The 17864-nt window shown below is 43.9% G+C and overlaps 1 protein-coding gene across 3 annotated transcripts in view; it reads left to right on the forward strand.

Moving 5' to 3' along the window:
• FAM171A2 (family with sequence similarity 171 member A2) overlaps positions 1-17864 on the forward strand; it is a 241041-nt gene that overhangs the window by 141153 nt on the left and 82024 nt on the right. For 2 of the 3 annotated variants that reach the window (XM_078645168.1, XM_078645169.1), the window contains exons 4-5: positions 7136-7300; positions 10064-10240. In XM_078645168.1, coding sequence (XP_078501294.1) covers positions 7136-7300; positions 10064-10240 — 342 coding nt within the window. The remainder of the gene's footprint in view (positions 1-7135; positions 7301-10063; positions 10241-17864) is intronic. The other variant, XM_078645170.1, reaches the window with a different exon arrangement.

Here is a 17864-nt window from a genome sequence, read left to right on the forward strand (position 1 = left end):
AAACCGTTGCATTGTAAATGCTTGTTTATTATTTCGTAGAATTCCTGTGATGATTCCAAGGTGCACAACTGTCCGCTAGTTTTGGTGTGCATATTTCGTAGGCCAGCACTGTCTGTTGCAAAGTCATTCATGGTGCCAAGGAAATGTTTCAGGTCATTCAGATCAATACATTTCTTTGTCTTGCGGTCCAGAGTCACGATCATGGAGGGAGGGTCCAATAGCCCATACTTTAGGTCCCACTGTCACAGCCTGGGCCGTAGAGCAAGAAACATCTTTACTTTGATGTTGGTTTTCACGGAGTAGTCCACTGAAAAGAAATTTGGATGACCTTTGTAAAAGAATGACCCTAAAAGTATGGGCCTAATATGTTGATGACACAGTGTATATGCTGTAATTGGTTGCGGTTTCTAATTTCTAGTTTTGGTAATCTAGTTCATGCTCTGACATTCAAGCATTTCATTGAGTTGGAGGTTGAGGACCTGTGTTCATTAAAAAGCGTATCATGCTGTCCTTCTTGATGGTTTCTGGTATACCGTAAATATGGAAGTTGTCTCACCTTGCTCTGTCATTAAGTTCAGTGACCTTGTGTCTAAGGTATTACATTTTTCATTCCAGTCCAGAAGTTTCTCTTATTTGCATTGCACCTTATCTAACCTCTTGTCAGTTGTGGTCATTCTGGCCTGAAATGCTGCTATATCCTGACTTACTGATCTGACTTCCATCGTCATATCAGTCATCTTGGAGTCCATGGTAGACAGCCTAGTGTTGATGGTAGATATTCCTTTTAATATTGCGTCCTTTGCGAGATACGATAATTTGGGGGTATCAGGTTTAAAGTAGACATTGAGTGTAAAATAATTCTGAGAACCGAAGCTGGTACGCCAAAGATATGGAAGATGGTATCATGTAGCTCCAAAGACAAATCAAAGTTCAATGGATACCATCTAAAATTAGTGGGACTGGACCATCAGCACCATGTCAGTGTCAGAGCTCACCTCTGCAAGCGCAACCCTGGGCAGTCGTGGGAGGCAGCACCCTGCAAGAGGACCACGAACACCACCAGTCAATGACTCTGATGACACTGATCTTCATTCACACATTGTTGACAAGGACCCAATGGTGTCAACAAAGGGAGGGCACTTTTCCAGAGTTAGTGATGCCAAGAGTCAAGCACTCACTACGTGGAAAAAGAGAGTTGAAGGAAAGGAAAGGGTGCTAGGTCTGGGACTCAGTGGAGGAAGGGGGGGTGAAGAAAAGACAAATCTTATCTCTTGTTGCCCTCACACACCCCGAAGGATGTCATGCTTCATCATTGGGCAGTTGCTCCTCGCCGGGCCAGCAGTGCAATGCCCCATGGGTCCCCCAAAGGGTCACTTTAGCGGAGATCTTTTGAGAACTGCCACTGGGTGCATGTGAGTGTGTGGATGGAGTCCTAAGTGAAGGGTGATATCGTGCGTGCAATGCGTTAAAACTGTCTTAGGGTGACCAAAAGGAATTTTAATGGAGAGGTACCCATGGCAGAGTAAAAAAACCCGTAGGTTGAGGGTTACCAACAAAAGCGTAATGTGCCCAGGTAACTATAAGGTCGACATGTTTCATGCCTCTTTGATCAGAAAGATCCCTGGCGTTTCATCAGTACCAGAAAAAACTGTGAAAGTGATATTGTGCACAAAGATGAAGAAGTAGAGGGGTAACATTAGCCCTCTAAACGATCAGTGGGGTCCATTGCCGTAAGTACTATAGGTAGCGGCTAAGACTAAGTAGTCAGATATGCCCTCTTGACCGTGACCTAAAGTGCAGCTAACAGTATTCCATAGGCTAGAGGCGTAGGGTGCCCGCACCTTTCTGGGGTATTTACTCATGGTTAGTTTGGAGCACGGGCACTGGACCATTAACTAGCTCCTGCCCCCCCTCCCCTCTTTTTTGACATTGTAAGGACCCAATGGTGACATAAGTTCCAGTGTCACTCCCAAAAGTCCTGATATATCTAACAGTCTCTGACCATCAGGTCTTAAATGCACCATAGCAACTGACCAGGGGCCCCAGTGCAGTCTTGTGCCTGGAACAAAGTTATATCATTAGTGTCACACCCGTATTCCAGAGGTAGCTTGTTGAGTAGAGACGTACCAAGAAAAGTCATCCTAGTAATCTTCTCCCTGAGTGGGGTGGGGGTAATGTATGAATCCAGGCACCTTGTTCTCGGGGTGAGCAAATCTCGGTTTGGGATCAAGGTCAGGCAGCATCAGCATATCTCCACCGGGCAGCCGTCACACTGGTCAACTCCATGCCATGCTGGCACTGAAAGATCAATGAAGCTCTCCTATCTGCATTGTGAGCTGGTGCTGTGCAGTCACCTTCCCAAGGTGATCGCACCAACCTCCTGTCTGAAAGGGGCGCTCAGGATGCTAGTACAGAGATCTAGCACCGCCGCGTCTTTAGTAGGAAGCAGCCATCTTGGTCTGGTCCTAGCTCCACCTCCTGCAGCTTATGTTTCTGTCACGCTAACTTCTTCTTCTCCCTTTTGGTACACACTGTATTTCCTAATCACTTTTCATTTGATCTCTCCTGTTTAAAACGTTTTTGTCTGACTTTTTGTATCATCTTGTATTTTCACACCTTAATTTTCCTCTCACTTATTTCAGCCTCCCTTTTGTTCTAACAACTTTGTTCTCTCTTTTACTTTCTCCCTCGTCTCTCATTTCACATTGTAACTTTTGATTTTCACTTTCCATCTTTTCTCACATTTTCCATCATATGTATTCTTTTTTGTTTTCTCCTTCTTCTGTCATAACTTGCTTCTATTTCCTCTTTCTCCATTTTTTGTCTCATTACACTCTTTGTATGTATATCTCTCTGTCTTGTCTCTCATTTTGCTTTATCATTTTCTCCAATGGATACCTTCTTACTGGATTTTGCGCTGCAGTGTGCTGGGTAGAATTTAATCACTGTTGCGTCAGGCATAACCATTTGAGTACCATCCTTGCAGAGTTCTTTTATTTTTAGTTCTCTGACTTTCTCTTACCTTCTGCACTTCATTTTTACACTTTTCATACATCTCTTTTTTCTCCGTCTTCTTTCATTCTGTTCATACCTTCTTCTCTCTGTCACTTTTTCTGTTGAAGCGCATCTATTCTGTTGTCTTACTTATGAGTCGCATCTATTCTCCCTCCAATATTCATTTTTTTCTCTTGTTTCGCTCCTCTTATTGCATACATTTGGTATCTTTGTTGCTATCTCAAACTTTATCTTTTTTTCCTGCTCCTATTTTCGCTTTCACTTTTCTCACCTTATGTCTCATTTCATACCTTATTTCCCGCTCTGTTTTTCCATCATTTCTAACGTTTCATTTATTGTTTTGTCTTCATTCGCTTTTCCATATTCCCTCATGTTCCACACGCCATTTTTTACTCTAACTTTGTTCATCCTCTTTGCCATTTCACATTTCATTTTTATATCTTTTACTCTTACACCTTATATCATTTCATGTATTCCTTCTCACTTTCCTCTGATTTTCTTATGTTCTGTAGTCTCTTCTTCAAACCAATTTCTCTATCTTTGTCCACCTTTTTCATTTCAGACCTTATTTCATCATTTTACCTCTTGTTTACCTCTTGTTTTTCTTTCCTGTTTTCCACATCTTTTCTCTCACCTTTTCCACTTTTTGTAGTGCAGTCAGTGCTTACTGAGCAGTTACCATGTTTGGGTGCTGTTATTTACTACCGGTGTCCCACTGTCATTAATAACACTGTGCTCTAATTGATTAACCAAGTTACTCATTGTGGCCACTTGTGTCATGAATGGCAGTGCAGCTGTGCAGTGAAGACTCACTCTCAGACATGGTAGAGATTGAAACACCAAATACAGGCAATGGTTAATCAGTATTACTCTTCAGTTTAGATTAGGATGTTTATTTACGAGTAGAAAGTGGAACTTACATTATGACACGCAGGACTAGCATCTTCCAGGGCCAAGGCCACTTATAATATCTAAGCCAATGATATCTCAAGGTACAGTTTTAGGGTGCTCACGGCCCAGGGCTTTAATTCACTGTTTGCAAACAAAGCGTGTCAATCACCCAGCGGTAGCAGACAGAAGATACAGCATCGTAACATTGTTATGTTATGTCTGGGCCCCTGGGGTCATTATCTCTGATATCAGACTGGAGAATCCACTGGGTTTGAGACCAAAAGATGGACTTAAACAGCACCAAAATCTATTAACTTAAATGTCCACCCACAGAAAGTAAGGGTTCCGCCAAAGGAAAAGAAATATGTTGAGTTTATGTTCTCCGGAATCACCGTGTTCAGTTCAGTAGGGCCACCCGTAGATCCCGTAGTCAGTGTTAGCTTGGGACACTGTTCCAACTAAGACAAATCAGGATGCCAATGATATCCAACTTTGGAGGCACAGCTAGAAAGCCTGGCTTTATTTAAAGTTTGGAAAATTCCTCAGGCTATGAAGAAGTGAATTTGAATAGCTGTGTGTAAATTTGCAAAACCACAGGTTTCTAAGAACAGTTAGCCAGGTTCTCCAAATATGGAGTTGGTAAAGTTTTAGGAAAAAAAAGCAAAAAAGGGGGCTTCATGCTGCAGTGGTGTTTGCCCTTTGTAACACATTGTTGGGAGCCTCTTACCCTGATGTTTCCTTACACTCCTTCTCTTCTCCCCAATCTCGGAAGTCTAATGGAGTAATTCAAGAATCATGGAAGTCTCAGGTACTCACACATGCAGGTAGACAGGCACACCAGAACAGTGGTGGGCCTGCATCGTAAACCAATAATTTACGCCCACCACTGCATTTCAGTGCCTGGTAAAAGAGGATATTTTCTGCCGACACTGCGGGGTACAATTTCAGTGTAGCTCCTCTCTGTAGAGTTACTCTTTGCTGTAGTGCATCGCTAGTTGAAAACAGAGAACCTCCTTTGGGCTCACAGATGATAGGGTCCACTGGAGGAAAATCATTAAGTGGGTCAAAAAATATTGGCGGGGGTGCATGGCTGAAAAGAGAAAAAACACTGAAATCTACAAGTTATAGTTAACAGCACAATCCCTAATTCGCATAACAGCCATGCAAACCAGAAAAAGCCCCCTCTGCCAATCAGATCCGAGTATTACATAAATGTTGGAGTAATGGAGGTTTAAAGTTCTGGAGCCAAAGATCCTCCTTAAATTAAAAGTCCAGACATCTCTAAAAAGTAACCTCTTCCTGCCCAACTCGACCACCTTTTGAAATGCAAATTTCTCACAAAATGCCTGAATGTCTTTAAACCAAACCAAGAAAAGCACAATCCTTAAATAAAGTTCTAGCTGTAACTCAAGTTTGATTTAATTCTTGTCAGTGTTTTTTTTCTGTATCAAAGAACAAATAATTCTATGGGAACTAATTGTTCCTATGAGAATTACGTTTTCTTAGCTCCTGCCTTATGGAACGGCACAAAACTTGCCATAAAGGTCCCAAAGTGGATGTACTTTTTTGTGAGATCCATTGAATGGCACCAAAGTTATTAAAGGTATACAAATATTAAGAAACAAAAAATTAACTCGTCATGGAGTGCCCATTCATTTCAATGGAAATATACAGTAAATTGCTCCACATACCCTAGCATCCAAGTGGTTAAACCATAACTGCCCCAGTGTTATTGTCGCCAGTGTGATCTATATTATAAATATTATAATATAAATGTTTAAATATTTTTTCTTTTAGGGGAAAACCTCATCAAACCTAGTTACCATAAGAAGAGCGTTTTTTGGTATGCTAAAAATCTAACTAAAAGTTCACCCAGCTAAGCTCTTTCCTTGAAAGTTTCAGGGTGAGCCATCAAGCGGGGGCTGAGTAAAAAGACGGGTCCCGAAATGCAATTTCTGAACAGTGCTAACGCCCAAACGGCAAAAAAGAATTACTCCAAATTTGGCAGAAAGCTAGATCTTTACCTAGAAAGTGTGTTTTTTGTTATTTGATGTAAATTCAAATGAACATTTGTGTTTGTGAGAGTCCCATGTGTACACAACTGTAAACCACAAAACAATTTGATTGACCAAGGAGGCTGTTTTTTCGTTGCCCGTCTCACTCCTGCGGGAGTGATAAATGCTGTAGCCACAGATTCTCATAATTCCACTTGTCCCCATCTTGGCCCATTATATTATTAACAATTTATTCAGGAAAATTAAACAAAACCTAAACATTTTAATTCTGGGCAGTGCCCATTGTCAGCTACTCTTTGAAGTAAGCAGCTTTTTTGATTTAACTACCCCAAAGTACACATGGAATATCAAAAATGTCATAATGTGTAATATGATTCTATATTGCTTACATGGTTTTATAGGCAACCCATAACTCACATACCAAATGCAAAATATTTGACCTCACAAAAATAAAACCAATAAGTAATAATGCATAAAAACACACCGTCAGCACATAACAACACATACTCATTAAATAAATAAATAAATAACACTATATTCATTGACTTCACATCTTTAAATCTTCATTTGCCTCCATCTTCTCCTCACTTCTCATATTTTCTTGACTAGATTTACTTTCTCTTTATTAGTTCAGTCATTTCACATTTTGATTTTGAGATGTGAAAGTAGAAGGCATGGATCACTCAGTAAGAAAATACTAGCTAAGAGGTAAAAGACAGAGGACTGAAAAATTAAAGATTTAAAATGTGAAGTAAGGAAAAAGTGAGGGAAAAAACAATGTTTGAAATGAAAGATGACGAAGATAGCGATAGAGAAAAACTCTGGGCTTCGTTTATTCGTAGGTGGGTTCTAAGTCCCTACAGTACTGTACAGTCACTGTTGTAGGTCATGATATCTGGAGCCACTACATCATGGCCACTGCATTGGGCGTCCCTACTCACATAGTACCATGACTTTGTAACATCAGAGTTAAATTTTAAATAGAGTGTGTGTGTATACATATATAAATATATATTATACTTGCGGTGGGCCATTCTCTCTGTGTCAGCACATATTATCAGGTCCAGGTCTGGGACATCAAGGTAAACAAGGCGCTACTCTTAGATCACTGCCAGACTTAGTTGTGCTTGGTACCAACTCTTGGTCTGGTGCTCACTAGTGGGTAGTACTGTGCCTTTTGTACTGACCTAATCTTAACTTCTTAACATTTTCAGGTGCCAGGAACCAACCGTGGGTCCAATTCCAGAGGAAAGCTGCCCGCCTTCCCCGGAGCTCTACCTATAGCCAACTATCAGCCTCACTGACCACTGGAAACAATGAACAGGATCTGAAGGGGTTCCCGGCCTTCATAGGGAGCGAAAGCAACACCACCGGTGGCGGTAAGGCCAGAGGGCAGGAGGAGGGAGAAATGTAGGGATGCTCAAATGAAAACTCACGTGGAAGAGGGACTGGAGCACACTGAAAGGAGGATCAAACAACCAAGTGCATAAGGAAATATCATGATATAGGACAAGAGGGAAGCTGTTTATGTCAACTGGGATGTTATGTTATATTATATTGATTTGTATATCGTACTAATCACCCGAGAGTGCCTCCAGATGGATGGACCGAAAACTAAAAGCAGCCCAGGCAAATGTTTGTAAACCAACCCGATATTACAGTGCGCAAACTCAGCAACCAATACTGAGCCTCTGCTGGGGTGCTCGGTAGGTTCTTTCCCCAAGATCTTTTTTTAAGGGGGCCAAACTTTTAATTTTACAACACTGTATTTATTTTACAGAGGAATTCATAAAGTAACACAAAAGAGGAGGGTCTGGCTCAGAATGGGATATTTTATGTATTATTAGAAAATAATAGGTCCCGTTCACAGACGTATTTTTTGCCTCATTTACGCCTGCTATGAATTCACAAAAGTGACAAAAGTGTTCCAGGTAGGCGTAGTTGCTTTTAAAACTGTGCATTTCTCTCCCCTGAGTACAGAGAAATCCCACTCAAGAGGTGGAAGGGGATGTTACAAGGTGTGGTTTGTCTTGTAATCTGGGTCAAGCCCTCAAACGTAAATGTGGGTGCTCATTCACAAGCTGAAATCAGTCCTCTTGCCACCCTGGAAATGGTCTGAAAGCTGACTCAAGCCAATGGCTGAAGTAACTTCCCTTGAGGATGGGAAGGGGGTACAGATCACCAACGGATTTGCAGTGGGTATAGGGAAAGTGCTATTTCTAGTCCATACTTAAAACATCTTTTCCTCAGCAAGAGAGAAAAAAAAAGGGAAGAAATGTGTGTTTAGACAGTGGCCTCCATTCGCTCTGTGCATAATTCTTAGGCTATGTAGAATTACATACCGTGGGAGTAGGAGCCTCTGGAAGAGGTCACATAAAATTCCTAGTAAAACAGCGGAAAACCTACACTACCCTAGCTTTCCAAGCGTACCACTGGGAATGTTTCAGAATTCCCAAAAGTAGTAAACCTGCACCAGAACATTGACAAACGGTTGAAGATTTACTACTATGTTCATGTATAGGGCCCAACATGTTGCTCCCTCCGGCTGCTTTCATGGTGAGGAACAAAGAAGAAAAGAAAGGAAGAAAGAAAGAAAGAAAAAAAAGGAAAAAAGAAAGGCATACTGAGAGAGAGATATTCGAAATTCGAGGAAGACAGTGCAAAGCAAAGGAAAAGAGAGAGAGGGAGAGGTAGAAGTTAGTGGACAGCCAGAAAAGAAGGGGTACAGTTTGTAAAGGATGAAAACAAGGTGGATAAAAGAGCGAGGCGGCGGCCAGGAGTCCGGAAATGATGGACACACGTCGAGAGAGGCACAGGTAAACATGTAAACCTAGAACAAAGAAGGAGAAAGATAGAGGAAATTTCTAGTGGAGGAAGTAAAGAGGCAAACAAAATGACAACAAGAAAGTGGCAGAAAGGAGATGATGAAGCGGGCAGAGAGATAGGCCATAGAGAGAAAGGAAGACAAAGATTAATAGGCAGAATAGAATCTAGAGATTTATGAGCTACACTGAACTAGAGAGAAACAGTTTTTTATTTTATTCAGGAAATTTATTAAGTGCAGACTTAGCCCCAGACCGCTGTACATGGCATCAGATAGATATCCAACATGTGAGAGACCTGAAGGTACATTTACAACAAGAAATCAAGCTATTATATATGAAACCATGCGGAAGGAAACATCATATCTCAGAGCGAAGGGCAGGTGAAGTAGGTTCCTATGACAGAAAAGGGAAAAAAGAGGAGTATTTTTTCAACTGCAAAATGCACAACGTCTGCATATCAACCTTGTGCCCACCTTGGGCTTGCTGAAGAGCAGTGGCATGAAGAAGTCAGCCATTTTTTAGGAGAAGTCAGGCGTTTCCTTATATGTCTTGCTTGCAGACTATACAGCTACATCATCAGGAATGGGACTGCCTTGGGTTGTGCGAGCACCTTGGGTCCTACTAGGTGGTATGAAAAGCAGTGGCTACCTAATGGCAGGAGGTAGGTGTTGGCACTGGTGTATCCGAGTTTGTCAGTAACCTTAATTGTGTGTGTACTACCCACAAGATTTGTGCAGGAGGTGTTAGGGTGATGTTGAGGGTGTTCCATAGGGTGGTGCCCAAACTGAATATTTTGTACCATGGATCGCATTGATGCTTAATGCCAAGGAAGCCTCTTCAGGCTTCTGGGAGCTTGGTAAGGCTGGACGTTCATAGGCTGATCGCCTGAGGCTCAAGAGCGCTGCAGCGTGTGCAATGGATAATGTCTTGACTTCCAAACTCTCTTTACTTAGGAGCCAGAGGATGGTTGTCAGGGCAGGCATAGTGTAATTGTGGCATCAGAGATCAACTATTCTAAAGGCTTATGATTATGGGCTCTTTGAAGCTTGGGCGATATCTTTTTTGGGAGACTGTTATAAATGCCATTGCATTGGTAGAATGCATTTCCCTTCACTGCATGTACTTGCAGACCAGGGAGAGGTCTTTGCCAAGGAGCGCTCTAAAGTTATGTACATTTGGTGCGGCCTACAAGAGAAGAAAAGTTAGATGGGGATGAAAGTATAATCCATCTGTAGAGATGTTTCGGTATTGAGGAAGTGAGTTCCTGGGCATTCATCATCATCCCACTCACATGACAGTGGCTGTTCTTCTTTACAGCAAACAGCAGCTGGCTTGAGCTGGCCCCCATAGCAGCCGCTAGCGTCCACCTCTTCACGGGGAACGGAACCGAGGTCCAGCTGTCCGGCCCAGTGCACCTGTCCATCCCGCTGGCCAGTGACATGGGCCCAGTGACACCGGGCACTACACCAGCATGGAGGTTCGATGCCAAAAGTGGTGAGTTCTGCACTGAGGAAAGGGGTTGCAGTGGGTTTAAGCAAATGAACTAGAGTGCTTTAAATATCAGAATGCTGTCACAGGAGGGATTTTATGCGGGGTCTGTCATTCATTAACAAAGCTGTGTGGTACCCAGGCATGTGTTCACAAGGGACGCTGTGGTGATTGGTGGGATCCCTCAGATTTTTTTTTTTACATTAAACGCACTTAACTGCGTGCGCAACCTGACGTCTCCTCAAGCAGGCAGGCTCCAAATCCCAAACCAACCCTAGTGCTGCTCTCAATATCTGAGAGCAGTGCTAGGATTGGTGGAAGAGGCCTCACTCGCTGCTCCACATCGCTCTGGAGGCTTTGGCTTTCACTGACCTAGCTGTCTTTAGACTGGTGGGTTAGAGAGGTTTAAAATACGCATGTGTGGCTGGCCGTTGCAAAAAGACATGCACACTTTACATGGAAAGTGCCCTACTCTCTCTGCTGCTACCAGTCAGCAGCAATTGTGGTCCTGTCCTGACGTTCCGTTCGCGACGGAGTGAAGGAAAATAAAACGGTAATGAATTTACTTCAGAACCATTTTCCTCTTCTCTCTGGGGGCATTTCAGTGCTCTGAAGCTCTTCCGCTTAAACGGAGGAGCACGATGCTCTACCCAAAATCCCTGACTCACTCTCTGTAGCTTGGCTCAAGCAACCAGGGAATCACCTGAGAAAATGCATGTGTGCAACAACTAGTCAGTCAACAACATAATTAAGGAATAAAGACCATGAAAGACCCTAGCCAATTTAGTAAAACCCGGGTTAATTAAAAAAAGTCACATAAATAAAGAAAATCAGATTTAAGCTCTAAAGTTTAAAATAACCCCAAAATGCCCCATAGAACACATTGGGGCAAAGGCATTCTTTACAATCTCGTATGTACTACTAGCATTGACAGAACCAATATGTCTCACCCAGAGTGCCAAGAGTTAGGGGTGCTTAGAATGCAACAAAATCTGTCAAAGAATCTTTTACTCTATAGGTGAAAAATAAAAGGACCTTACCATGCACTTAGAAAATCAATACACATACAAATATTGGTATTTTACAATTAGTATTTAAGAGATTTGAGATTGAATACAAGATACACCCCAAACATTGTTCATCACACATTACACTCTGTTAGTCTGAAACCCCCTAGTCGCCTTGTGGCACCATTTAATTTTTTCCTGTATTATTGTTGAGTCATTACCAAGTGCATACCCCTATGCTAGAAAATCTTCAATTCAGTGTACTGTTTGACAGCATATTGCCCATTAACTAGTCCTTCTCTCTACCCAGCACCCAACTGCAAAGGGCTTTTTTGCCTTTTTGTCCTTAAGACGTCATCAGATCAGGTGGGGGCTAATCCTCTTCGAACCTAGATTTGCAACACAAAGTTGAAAATAATGCTTCTGTTAGAAATATTAGAAAACATGGGAGCAACAGACACCGCCCACATTCAGCATAGAGTGGAAAGCTCTTTCTTGCTGAAGCAATGTGAGCAAAATATATGTGGCATTTTTGTACACACACACACCCTGCTAGCTTTGCACAAAACGAAGCAAGAAAACTCACCATAATTCTGAGCCAGGAGATTCAGGCCGAGCTCACTTATAGTAAGTGAGCCCCTTACTCAGTATCCTCCTTTAAGGCTTAGAGTGCATTCTAACATTATTATTATGATTTTTTTTTTTTTTTTTAAGTTTTATATAGCGCGAACAAGATCTTTGCAGATAACAGAGCGCTTTACAGAGGCAGGTGTAATCATCATCAAGATCATCAAGTTCAAGTACATAGCAGAAATATTACGTATAGTACAGGTATGAGGTAGCAAGGCATAGTTGGAGCGTATGACAACAAAAAACGCTGTAACTATACAGAGATGGAGAAAAAAGGATCTAAGCACTTTAGACTAATATAAGTCAAAACACACGTGCAGAGGAATATATAGGCTATATCATAATAAAATACTGGAGTACTGTTCGCAGTGTAAGTCAAACGCATTGTTCAAGTGTATTTAGCCATAAGGATACTTTTGACTTCTTTCTTAAAAAGAAGGGAGGAGGAGATGAGCCTCGTTTCAGGAGGAAGTGCGTTCCAGATCCTGGGCGCCATTCCAGAGAAGGAGCGTTTGTAAGTTTTTTCCTTCCGGAATCTTCGCGGTTTCAGCAGAAGATTGTTTGAGCTCCTGGTAGTTCTGGACCCGCCGGAAATTGTCAACTTATGAGAGAGGTAGCTGGGAGATTTCAGGTGTATAGCCTTGTGCGTCATGCAGGCAATTTTCAGCTGTATTCTGGCTTCAAGGGGCAACCAGTTCAAGGATTTGAAGTCAGGGGAGATATGCGACTGTTTTTTTGATCCAGTGATGAGTCTCGCTGCCGCATTTAGTGACGCTCTGAGGGGTGCAGTTGTCGTTAGGGGGAGGCCGCAGAGGGCCACGCTGCCGTAGTCTATGCGAGGAATGACTAGAGCTTGTACTGCTGTTTGGAAGTCTTTTGCTGGAAGGAAAGGTTTCAGTTTCCTCAAGGTATTTATTTGGAAGTTCGCCCCCTTGGTAGCCTTGCTGATATGCTGCTGCATGTTGAGGTTGGTGTCAAGTGTTATGCCTAAGGATTTTGCTGAGTCCACGATGGTCGGTTGGACATTGAGTGCTGTTAGGTGTTTAAGCCATGTTTGAGCGGAGGATATTTTCAAGGGAGGTGAGATTAGGAGGAACTCAGTCTTCATAGCATTGAGTTTGAGGTGGTTATCGGCCAGCCAGGATTGGGTGCTTCTGATCGTTGAGTTCAGACTCAGGATGTCTTTGGGGGAATGTAACTTGAGATATATTTGAGTGTCATCGGCGTACATGTGAAAGTGTACATTTGATGTTTGTAGCAGGGTGGTGAGAGGCTCCATAACTAGGTTGAACAAAGTAGGGGATAGGCAGGATCCTTGAGGGACACCTAACGAAACCGGTACTGGGGAAGACATCAGGTTTTTGCTCTTGAATTTTTGAGACCTGTTGTGTAGGAAGGAAGTGAACCAGCGAAGCACAGTCCCAGAGAAGCCCATTCTTGTCTTTAGGAGATCGAGTAAGTTCTCATGTTTAACTGTGTCAAATGCTGAAGAGAGATCAAGAAGGATGAGGAGGCAAGTATTATTTTGATCTAAGATTTGGATGGCATCGTCAATTATGTGAGTCATAGCGGTTTCAGTGCTATGCCCAGCTCGGAAGCCTGATTGGTGTGGGTTGAGGAGATCAAACTGTTCTATGTGCTTTGTCATTTGTAATTGGACGCATTTTTCTAAGAGTTTGGCGAGAGTGGGAATATTGGTAATCGGACGGTAGTTGTTTAGATCAGTGGGGTCGACTGTTGGTTTCTTCAGTAAAGGTGTAACTTGTCCAACTTTGAGGGAGTCCGGGATGGTTCCTTGTAGTAGTGAGCTATTGATAATTTTAGCCCAGAGTGGGAGTAGCAGAGGAATGAAGTCTTTTACCGCGTTAGCAGGGAGAGGGTCAGTGAGGTGATTGGATGGTTTTAGGGTGCTGAGTATTCTTTCAATTTCTTCTTCAGAGTAAGTGTCAAAGGATGACCAGGTCGCATTGTTTTTTAGTTTATTGGGAGTTATGCAGTTGGGTATTGAGTAAAGGCTTGCGTCATTGAGGAGGTCTCTCCTTATATTGTCAGTTTTTTTGTTAAAGAAGGATGAGAAATCTTCACAGGAAGGAGTAGTGCTCATAATGTCGATTGCTGGGGGTTGTTCCTTAGATTGAGATCGGATTAGCTCGAACAGTTTACTTGGACGGTTTTTTGCTTGGTCTAGCTGGAGTCTGAAGAACTCTGACTTTGAGCGTTTTATTTTCCTGAAATATGCATTTCTCTTTTTCCTCAGAGTTTTAAGATGCAGTGCCGAGGGGACTGATCTCCAGGTGCACTTTGCAATTCGCATAGCCCGTCTCTCTTCATTGAGACTCCCGTTGTACCAGGGGTTGGATATCTTAGTGGATACTCTTTTCAGTTGCATTGGAGCGGCCTCATTGATTATTGAGGCCATGGAGTTGAGATAGTGGTCAGTTAGGTCCTGGACGTCAGTAACGTTGGTAGGGGGGAGTAGGAGATTGCAGCTGTTAGGGGGTAGAGAGTTTGGATTGAGTTTCTTCATGTCTCTTTTCCACACTTTGGGCATGGCGTATTGCACCGGGATGAGTTTACTTTTTCCTTGATGAGGAATGTGATAATATGGTGGTCTGACCAGTCACAAGGTTGGATTGAGTCAAGTTGAGTGGGGCCTTCTTTGGAGATGACCAGGTCGAGGATAGAGCCTTTGTCATGTGTTGGAGTGTTGCAAATTTGCGTGAGGTCAGAAGCGATGAGGACATTTTTGAGGCTATTAACTACTGCGTCACTGCTATCATTCCAGTGCAGATTGTAGTCACCCAGGTAAATTTGTGTGTTTTGCCGTCAAGCGTTGATAGATATTGTGTCCATGAGATGTTGGGAGAAGAGGAGGTTGTCCCCCGGGGGGTGGTACATGATGTGTAGTGAACATACAGGTTTGTTCTCACTGATGACATCAAGGCATAAGTATTCACAGGAGGTATGAGAAGGGGCGGTGACTTTATTAATAGAGAGGTTGCTCTTGTAAATGCAGGCGATTCCGCCGCCAGTCTTGTTGGGCCTGTCAAGTCTAGTGATGCAGTAGTTGGGGGGGACTAGGATATCCATGATAGGATTGGAGGATTCAGTTAACCATGTCTCAGTTAGTATGGCCAAGTCAATGTTCCTGGACAGGATGAGGTCAGCGACCTCCGTCGAGTGTTTTTGGGACGATCTACAGTTGAGAAGTGTGCATTTGTGTCTGGGGGTGCACAGGGAGGTGGAGGGGTCCATAGTGAGAGGGACTTTAGTGAGGTTGTCGGGAACAGAGCCTCTGTTGCTATGCGTGGGGTGCCTAATAGGGTTGGAGAGAATCGTAGGGATGGACATGTGCGTGGTGGCTAAGCTGTTTTGGGTTGCCGGTGCATATGTGCTGAGTAGGGTGTGTATATCACTGTCCGAGAGAGTCTTGATTGCGCGCTGGGGGCGGTTGGCGGTATTGCGAGCGGGGATGAAGGTCCAATGAAAGGAGCGATTAGGATGTGACTTGATGGTGCGCTTAGGCCTGTTGGAGGTATTGCGAGAGGGAATAGAGGTCCCACGTCTGGGGTGCCTCGGATGTGGGGGGGAGTTTATGATTCGTTGAGACGTGGTGGGGAGGGGTGGATGCTCGGTGTGCGTGAGGAGTGACTCTCTGAGTGTGTGGAGATCTTCTTTCACTTGGAGGAGGGTGGTCATGATTGCGTCCAGCGTGCCGCTGGGTATGGGGTTAGAGTTATTGGAAGGGTAATCAGTAACAGGTGGGGTGAGGCAAATGCGAGACGTGTGGAAATTGGTCGAAGCGGGGGGGCAATTGTAGTAATGGGGAGTGAGAGTGGGGGGGGAGATGTTGAGGGGGGAGTGGGGACCAGGAGTGGAGGGGGAGCTAAGGGTGGGGAGTGAACTGTTGAGGGACGAGTGGAGGCTAGGAGTGACGGGGTGCATGGGGTGGGGGGGAAGTGTTGAGTGTTGGGTGTTGGTCTGGAATGCGTTGAGTGCCACAAAAGGGGGGGCGCTGTTGGGGGAGGAGTGAAGGCTAGGAGTGGCGGGAGTGCATGGAGTGGGGGGGAGATGATGAGGGAGGGGTGTATGTCAGGAGTTGTTTGAGTGCAGAGAGTGGGGGGGGGTGTTGAGGGAGGAGTGGGGGCCCGGAGGGGGGGAGCAGGGAGTGGGGGGAGAGAGGGCACCGTTGGAGGGGGAGCTAGATGCGGCAGGAGTGTAGGGAGTGGGGGGGGTGGTGATATTGAGGGGGCATTTGGGATGGCATAGAGTCGGGTTGTGAGGGTCAGAGGCGGTGGGTCGTTCTGCGGTGTTAGTTGGAGGTGAGGAGTTCTGGTTCAGTTGGATTGGGGTATGTGTGGAGGGCCAACCATTGGGGAGGTGCTCTTTGAAAGTGGGGAACAGGTTGTCAAGTAGTTCCAGGTTTCTGTCTGTTGATTGAATTAGAACAATCCCGTTATTGTAAAAAGTAATGGCTGTGTTGCCTGGGAAGAGCTTAGATGGTGCGATGGAGAGAGTTAGTCCATGAGCGGATTTCCTGTTGGTGGAGACGTTGAGTAGGGTAAAGAACGCTTTTTTCCATTGAGCTCTGCGTGCGGTGTGGAAGATGATATCAGTGTTCAGGGACCCATTTACCGGAGAGAAGTAGGTGTCGGCAAAGGGTGTTTCAGGGTGGGACCTCAGGAAGTTGTGTTTAAAGCGTTTAGCGGCTTTTTTGTGAGCGCGGGTGGGTAGATTATTTTATACGTGTGCTTGCCGCAGTGATCCATGTTAGGATGGCGTCAAGGCGAGTGTGGGGGAGTGCACAGAGTAGGTATACAAGAGCACAGGTAAATGCAGACAATAAATTACAGATAAATGCCGATAATGTGTCACATGGGTGTAGGTAGTTAGGTGTAGGTAAATATATCCAAGACACAGGTAGAAGTATAATACTGCAATAAAGGCATACACTAAATGCCGATGATATGTTACATGGGTCAACAGGGATAAATGCCAACACTATGTTCCATGGATCAAGAGAGGCACTAGGGGCAAATCAAAATATATGTGTTAGCACCATGATACAAGTAGTATAATACTGCAATAAAGGCATACACTAAATGCCAATAATCTGCTACATGGGTCAAAAAGGGATAAGTGCAAACACTATATTACATGGATCCAAAGATGCACTTAGTGAAAAATCAAAATATATGTGTTAGCAACATACACACTTCACACAGATTCTATTGCTCATTGCTATTGTAACATTGCAAACATAGAAAAGCGTGCCTGCGCAAGATTCATGGGCTTTTCATTTCAGGTTGCCTATATGCTGTAAATTTGATTTTGGAAGCATTTTCCAATCAAATATTTGTGTTAAATGTCATTACCTAGATATAGCACAACATATGTCATAGCTTATGGCTAATGTTCTTCTGGTGATGCATTGTATCCTGTTTGGGAAACCTGCAGATTCCAAACCTGTGCAAAGGCGGTGGCTGAGTATCAGCCCTAAGACAGGAGTGAAATACCTTCTAGATCACTGTATGGCTTCGGCGTCAGTGGCTCATTTTCGGGAACCCAAGACCATAGTGTACTGGCCCAGTTGTCCTGAGCCACCACTGCTGTAAGTGGCAGCACCCACAAAAGGAGTGTTCTTCTCCTTCTGTAAGGGCTGGCTGGAACACACAAAGCGCCCTCTAAATCAGATCATTCCCCTTGCCCCCTAGGAAGCAGTGGAAAAATGCCTAATCTTTGTGTTTTTCGGAGTGAGGAAATCAAATAATGTTCGTTCTTGACTGGGAGCGGTGGCTGCCTCAGAGCCCCCCACCTATATAAGTGCTGACCCTCCTGACCCAAGCCTTTGATTCAACTTAGGGACACAGGAGGACTTAACAAGCCCTAAAGAGTGTGGACTTGCTGCCTGCCTGCCAACCTACCAGCAAACCCCATTGAGAAGAAACACCAGAGTCCTATGACCAACCTGACCAGCCTTCCTAAAGCTGTGA

This window comes from Lissotriton helveticus, chromosome 5_1 (assembly GCF_964261635.1).
Source record: "Lissotriton helveticus chromosome 5_1, aLisHel1.1, whole genome shotgun sequence".
Taxonomy (NCBI): domain Eukaryota; kingdom Metazoa; phylum Chordata; class Amphibia; order Caudata; family Salamandridae; genus Lissotriton; species Lissotriton helveticus.